This window comes from Lepisma saccharinum, chromosome 9 (genome assembly GCF_977018435.1).
Source record: "Lepisma saccharinum chromosome 9, izLepSacc3.1, whole genome shotgun sequence".
Taxonomy (NCBI): domain Eukaryota; kingdom Metazoa; phylum Arthropoda; class Insecta; order Zygentoma; family Lepismatidae; genus Lepisma; species Lepisma saccharinum.
The window spans coordinates 73,158,610-73,166,548 of record NC_139237.1 but is presented as its reverse complement, the minus strand read 5'-3'; the positions used below and the strand labels follow the sequence as shown (position 1 = coordinate 73,166,548).

Below are 7,939 nucleotides of genomic sequence, written 5' to 3'. Positions count from 1 at the left end.
GCACCCCCTGGTATTTACTATTATTGAAATATTGATTCTACATTCACGCCGTATGAAGTATACAGTCCTGATGACAGGGCTAGCCTAGGTTTCACAGTTAGTCCAATACTGGATCAACATATAAAATTACATACATATAATTTTCTGCAAGTTTGGTTATACTGTGTTATTTAGTATGTTTAGATTATATTATTTTAAATGTTATGCAACTATGTAAAAATTCAGTCTATTAAGCGTAATGAATATTTTATGTATATTACTTTGATACAGGACAATTGGCATGCCGATAATCAATCCAGAACTAGACAAACGTGTTCCGTACTGTACCTGAAAAAGCTTCTGCATTGTATTGTGTATATCCTGACAAGATAGCCTTATCTTTATATGTTGGACCTCTTTTTTCGTGCTGGATTATACTTTTTGAAGGTACTAAAATTAACTGCTTTCTAAAGGGTATAACCTAATGATATGACAAGGGATTTTTTGTGTCTTTATAGAAGCTTGAAACCAGGAAGAAGTAAAAGTTCAAAAGGAAATCTCTACGTAAGGATTGCAGAAAATGTGCATGTTTCTAATTTTGTGTAGGGATAAAAAAAAAAGTTGTGAAGTCTACGTGGGCCCCTTGGATTAGAACTAGATGATTTTTTATTTTTTTAAAACTTTTTTAGTTTCTCCATATTCTTAAAGTGTTTGTACTTTATGGTATGTGATAAAGTGTGTTTAAAAAACCAGAAATGCTATGATATTTATTTTAAAAATAAGGAAACAGTTCATTCAACAAGAATTGAAGCTTACCCTTTAGACACTTTCCAGACTTTAACTCATACACTGTATACCCTGCACGACAGAAGGGAGGGTACTGGCTCTTAGGACAAAGGGATAATTGCCCCCATCCCCCCTTGGCCGACCTCTTACCGAATTTTTTGGCCCCTCCGCAAGTGTTTAACGGCTTGGGGCCCATTTGAAAATATTTGGTGGGAAGTTACATTTTGAATATCACACGGAAAACTAATATTCGTTGTAAAAGTTGGCTAGGCTCTACTTTACGTCTTTATTGCCTTTTGGTGGTAACTGATGGGAGTTAACAACACTGAAGGCTCGTCTTTGTGTCCGCGTTGTGAATGCTTGTGCTTTCCTCGTTTGCGTTCTACGTGGTGATTGCTTCTTTGCGTTCGCGGTGCATTGTGCGTGTGTATGATGCATGAAAAAGAACAGGTTCCAAAAACTTGTAGATAGTGTAAAATACGTTTATCCCCAGTAATAATTTAGTGCATCTTTCAAAACCGTTCTTGCAGACAGCCGGCATCTCTTCGGGTAAGTTCCTTTTCGTTTTTTACACTTTCTGTTCACGATAGTCCCACTAACCATTCACGGGTAGCCCCACAAACCATTCACGATAGCCACACAAACCATTCACGTTAGCTCCAAAAACCATGCATGGGTAGCCCCACAAACCATTCACGTTAGCTCCAAAAACCATGCACGGATAGCCCCACAAGCCATTCACGGGGACGAGGTATGCCTACGAGGTTAGGTTAGGCCTGTTAGATTAGGTTCCATTAGCACTCATTTCACCCCTAAATATGTGCTTCATCATCGAAAAATTTCCTCAGTACGTTCAATTATGCATATCCGTACAACATCGGTTAATATCGATTTCCTCCTCCAGGTAATTTTTCCTCACTTTGGGATTTATGTTGTTGAATTCCTTATACAATAACCTTTCCAACGATATATGACACGTATTCCTTAGGAAAAGGACGTAAAGTAAAGTCTTACCTAAAAGTTCATAAACTACCAATAAGTTTGATTGTTTATTGTGTAGCAATAAGAGATCGACTATTTGAGCAACTGAATCCTCCTACTGAATTCATAACTTTAGACAAATAACACTCTAAGAGTTTAAGACAAACAGTATAGCTATAAAGAAAGTTATGAGATGAGGATTTTTTTCCTATTCATGGCCATTTGAGCCCAAGTTCCTTTTGTTTTATTGCGATGTTATCATGCTACAAATACAATTGGTAGGCCTATGACTGGAGATGACCGGACCCCTCTCAGATTTTCTTCATATTTGGCAAACTTACTAATTGAGGCCTGCTAATGACGAATCTGAAGTTAAAATTTGTCGGAAACGTCTAGAAATTGCAAAATAATTGCGAACCATTGACGTGTGGTTAGGTTAGTTTCGGTTAGGTTAGGCAAACACAGTTAAAATTTCATGTCGTGTTAGTATCAGGATCTAGAATTTGCAAAATAATTGTGATCCATTGCACTAGCCCCACGAACCATTGGTGCTAGCCCCACGAACCATTGACGTGTGGTTAGGTTAGTTTTGTTTAGGTTAGGCAAACATAGTTAAAATTTGGTGTCGTGGTAGTATCAGGAATATATATATATTTGCTTGTGAAACAAAAATAATCGTAAAAATCGACGGTTTCCATTCCGAAAACTAACACCTTATTTTTGCTTATTTTGCAATTTCTAGATGTTTGCGACAACTTTTAACTTCAGATTCCTGATTAGGAGGCCTCAATTAGTTAGTATGCCAAATATGAAGAAAATCAGAGAGGGGTCCAGTCATCTTCAGTCGTTCCATACAATTTTAACATGGTTTGATTTCGATTTACTTCTGTTAACGCATGCATTTGTTTGAAATTCGGCATACTCACTAATTTTTGCCTCCTAATCACAAATCTGCAGTTAAAATTTGGCGCTCACGTGTAGAAATTTCAAAATAAGCGAAATTGAGTGGTCCGCGATCAGCACAATTGCTCATTATTTACCTGAAAATTTCCTTTCTAAATACAGTAGAGCGTCGATTATCCGAACGACCGCTTAACCGAACTGTGTACTCGCTCACTTTCAGATATCTGTAATGAAAAAAGTACTGACTTAGCTGCTCGTAAGCGTGTAGGCTTGCTTAGACAGACCAAAATAAAGGATTTTTTTAAACGTTAATTTTGTGTACTGTGTGTATTGTTCATCCAAAATGCGTATGTAATATGTACATATTTTTGTTTAATAAACTGTACCACATACTATATATTCCTACTAAAGTTGCCTTTGTACGTTACTTTGTAATACATACTTAAAGAGATGCCTGTTTTTATGAATAAATTTACTGTACAGTACTTCTTTTTGGCAAATAAACATGTACAGTTCGATTATCCGAACAAACCAGTTTTCCGAACACCCATGTCCCCCAATTACTTCGGATAATCGACGCTCTACTGTACTTAAAAAATTATATATACACCCCTGATATTGCTACGACCCCAAATTTTAACTATGCTTGCCTAACCTAACCTAACTTAACCTTACCGTGAATGATTCTTGGGCTATCCGTCAATGGTATGTGCACCCGTGCATGGTCTCAAATTTTAACTATGTTTGCCTAACCTAACTTTACCGGAATGGTCAGTGGGGCTATCCGTCAATGGTTTTCTGGTAATTACGACAAGGAACCAATAAGAAATCTTATTTTCTTAGCACTTTCAGGGCCAATGTTGCTCATCGAAGATGCCATTTTCGTATCCTGCAATTTTACGATCCATGCACTGTTGCTAAACTTACCTCTAATGAAATCAGTTCACATTCCACATCCTCTTCTACATTGTGATTGTCACTTTCACTTCCGTCGTTTCTGTCCTCGACGTATTTCTCTGTGGGATCGTTTTGGGCAAAACACCGAAATCCATAAGTTTCTTAATTAGCCCACAGCCATCCTCCTCCACACTGCACCTAACGATCTGTCCAACATTCACAACTTTTTTACTGCTCCCTTCCGCCATTCTAACATGATCTGTGCTCTCCAAGTATGAAATCAACACTGTGGCAATGCTGTAGACACGGTAACTGATTGCGAACGTCAATTGTCCATATCAACAAATATGGTTTCCATACTTCTATACAGAGAATGATTGCGAGATTTGAAGCTGTTTTCTTGCAATTTCTACACATGAGCGCCAAATTTTAACTGCACATTTGTGATTAGGAGGCCAAAATTAGTAAGTATACTGAATTTCAAACAAATCGGAGATACTTCCGGTATTGTAAATATATATACCCAAAAAACATTGACGGATAGTCCCAAAAACCATTTACGGATAGCCCCACAAACCATTTCCGGCAAGGTTAGGTTAGGCAAGCATAGTTAAAATTTTGTTCGTAAAACAATGCGATACAGTTTTGAAAGAAAAAAAAAATCACCTTCACTTCTTGCAAAACAACGCCGTGGTTGGAAACACTCGCAGGGGGTTACGTCATGAAACGTACGGAACGTCCAGCTCACGTAGAGGAAGCAACGGTCATTGTGCATCGGAGACATATTTTTCTTCAAAAATACATGAATTCCCAGTCGAATAGATTCCACGATGGAAGAAAATACCTCCACGAACTTTCAGAATGCTACAGAAACTCATTTACGTAAGTAGTTTCTTCTGTAAAAATGAAGAAATCTGTTCGGCGGAGGTCGCACTGTTACCAAAATAAAATAATAAAACACTACGTCGTAAACTTATTTGTGGTGCTTGTTGACTCGTACAATACAACTGAAATGTGTTAATACGTATGGTACACTAAGTTCACCGTCAAGGAAGAAAAACACTATCTTTCAGTTCATTGATCACATAAAATAATTTCGAGTTCGGATTGTGTTCTTGTTGACCAACATCTTTCGTAAATGGGATTTTTTCCATAAGCGAAACCATCTGTTGAATTTCTTGGATCATATAACATTTCAGGAGAAAAGAGAGAACATTGCGGGCCCTCCCTGCACTGTGGGGGTTGCAGATGCGGCCGCTACACCACTGAGTCACAGTGGGGATATCTGACCGTGCAAACTTGTATTTAATAAATTGGCACTGGCATCTGGAGTGCTTCACTCTCATTCTATATTATGTAAACAATGCTAAGTGGTTGTTCTGCCTTTTTCTTATGTCCAGCAGCCATGTACTTACATGCTTTCAGTCATCATAAATGATTGTGTGGTGTAACTTAGGCTAGTGTGTTTGCAACGACGACTGTTAAGAATGGTGCAGCATGGTCTTTGAGAGAAGGCAAGCATTATGTCAGTGCAGTGTACATGGGTATAACTTCTCTCCCCCTTCAACACATACATTTAGTTGGCAAGAAAAGCTGGCAATACGAAATATTTATTTAAATTTTGAAATAACTCCTGCTTCCATGGCAGCCAAGGATGAAGAGAATCACTAAGTAGTAAAGACCAGTTTTGGCATGTACTTACTTTGTTCTCAAGCTTTCACCACATCATATGGCTTCCTCAGGAGGTAGGACAAGAATAGTCAAGATTTAAGACATGGGAAGGTAAGTTAAACGTAGGCCACTCCCATCTTCGGAGATTGAAGTACAGGGATGTGTCTGAAACCAGTTTTATGTATTTGGTGTGGGAGGAGTCTGGTATAGGTGACAGGCCAATTGGGTTGTTGTCCCTCTTATGTTGACTATTGCCAGCCAGGCTGAGTCAAGTTTTAGTCTGTGTCCCTGTTGAGGTTTTGCTGTTACTATGCCAGTAATAAAATTACTTTTTGAATGATCTTAGTTGATGTTTGGTCAATTTTATGGCATTCTGCTAACCCTGAATTTTCTGGATGAAAATTCGTGATGTGGTTGGCATGATCTTTACAATGTTGTTTGCATGCCCTCCCTCAATAAGTCATCCAATTACTGGGACCCCTGGCTGGGGAGAACCGGAATATTTTCCACCTGTTCAAGCTGCTCCGGCACCCACACAACTTCATATAAAGTGGGTACCTGGAGGAAACTGGGGGGTAAACGTAGCCAGTGGCATGGTGCCTCGGCCTTGATCAAGAAAGTGTGGGGCTAACTCCACACCCCCTGTATGCCTTCATGGAATGCTGAAAAGCACATGGGAGCACTTTACTTTTATTACTTTACATCATCAAAGAAGCAATAGTCACTCATAAAAATACTTAGGCCTACATGAGTACGTTGGGTGAGTTTGGGTTGATGACTTTAGTATTTCTGCACGTGTTTTCTCTTATATAACATTATTTTAACCCCCAAAAATATTTAGCAGTCATAATGTTTGAGAATAACTAGCACAACCTTCATCAGAATGAATTGATGCACATTTCTTTCCATGATGCCGGGCCCCATGGCAGAGTGGTTAGCACATCGTGCTATGATACCAGGGTTCCCGGCTGGTTCAAATCTCAGTCTGGGCATGGATGTTTGTGAGTGTCCATTCATCAATTTCATCATATCATCACTCATCCCCATCTTCAGAGCCAAAAGTGGCTACACATATTCTAGAACTCTCAGTCGTTTGGAAACTTTGAAGCGTTTTCCTCATCCTTGTACAAACCTTACAATAATCATCCAGCATACAGAAGTCATGCCATGATTTCAATGTACAGAGCGATCCATTGAAGTGTACACCGCCACATTGGTGTTTGTGTTATCGGCAAGCTAGGTGCTCGTGGCCGTATGTCGGCACTGCAGACTGTCCGTGAATCAAGCATGCAAGTTTCCGTAACTAATTTAGAAAGTTATTTATTTACTTATCAATTTATGAAAGAAGGTGCTGAAACTGGGTACTTTCATTGTCCACACATTTTTGACATCTCTTGGAGAAGTTACCCATAACTCAGTGCAGTTCCCGTTAATTAATGTTAGTAATTTCTTGGCAGTTGTTACGTTTCAGTTCTTCCAGTGTGTGTGTGTGTGTTTGACTTGCATCAACATTTTTTAATCTACCCCAGATATAAAAAAATGCATGGAAATTTTACCTGTGAATATTTGTTTCAAGTCGCCTTTGAACTTCAAATGCTGATTGAGTTAACACATATGAATCATAAATAAATATGCTGTGCATGTAGAAAACATTTACTGAGCCATAACACACTTTGCGGTTGAATGCACTAGAATAAATAGTACATAACAATCACCCTATCACTTAACAGTTGTCAGACTAATAAACAGGTACACAATACAAAACAAGGACCCTTATCACTTCACAATCTCCTGTCTAAAAACCAGTTTCTAGCCCCCTCGTGGGTGTCTTAGATTGTCGAAGGTGACTAGTTTGAACACCACCTTTTATAAATCTGGTAAGTAAATCACTTTCTAAAATAATTACGGAAACTGTTGTGTGCTTGCTTCATCGACACACTACGATGTTGACAAATGGCCACGAGCACCTCGTTTTCCACAATTCGGCAATCTACACTTCAATGGATCGCTTTGTACAAACTATGATTCAAATAGCATTTCCAATACCACAGCAGTATGTGCATTGTGTGTAATCTAGTTTCGCTGCCATAATTTGTTTTAATGTTTTACAAATTATTTTTAATTCAGTGAATTTGTTTTCAGATTAACAATGTGTAATGTAGTAAGAAGTAATTTTGCTGAGAAGTTCCCAGAGATAGAAGCTAATCTCCGACGGGCAGTGTTCATAGCTATAGACACGGAACTCACAGGATTGCTGTCAAGCCCAGAGTACAAATACAGGTAAAAGAATGGTTGACTGTCCCAGTGCCTGAAGTGGGAATTCTTAGATGGTGGGATGTTTGGTGGAGTTTGGGATGGGAGGGAGATGTTTGCGTGGATCAATATGGAAACAATGCAGTAGGTTTGAACCCCGGGTAAGGATGTCTCATTGTGTTTGTCCCATTTCATCAAATTATCATTCTTCCTTGTCACGATCAGGGTTGACCCAAGGTGGGTACAGGGTGTGGGGCGTACAATATGCCCAGTATCGACAACAAAAAAATTTCAGTGATCTGACAAAATCAGGTTTGCTATGTGTGTGGAAAACTGGGAAATGTCAGGGAATTTAGCTTGTCAGGGAAATGGCAGAAAATTTTGCAGATCATCTAGAATTTACGCTCATTTGGAGTCTGCAAGAGAAAACGTTGCAAAATGAACAAGTGGGTCTTTTGAACTTCTGGAT

At 38.8% G+C, this 7,939-nt stretch overlaps 1 protein-coding gene across 1 annotated transcript in view; it reads left to right on the top strand.

The window, feature by feature from the left end:
* The first annotated feature begins 345 nt into the window (after positions 1–345).
* The window catches only part of LOC145992139 (pre-piRNA 3'-exonuclease trimmer-like), a 150,110-nt gene continuing 142,516 nt past the window's right edge, over positions 346–7,939 (top strand). Inside the window, exons 1-2 of the mRNA XM_083128404.1 lie at positions 346–426; positions 7,360–7,497. Coding sequence (XP_082984530.1) covers positions 7,367–7,497 — 131 coding nt within the window. The 5' untranslated portion in view covers positions 346–426; positions 7,360–7,366. The remainder of the gene's footprint in view (positions 427–7,359; positions 7,498–7,939) is intronic.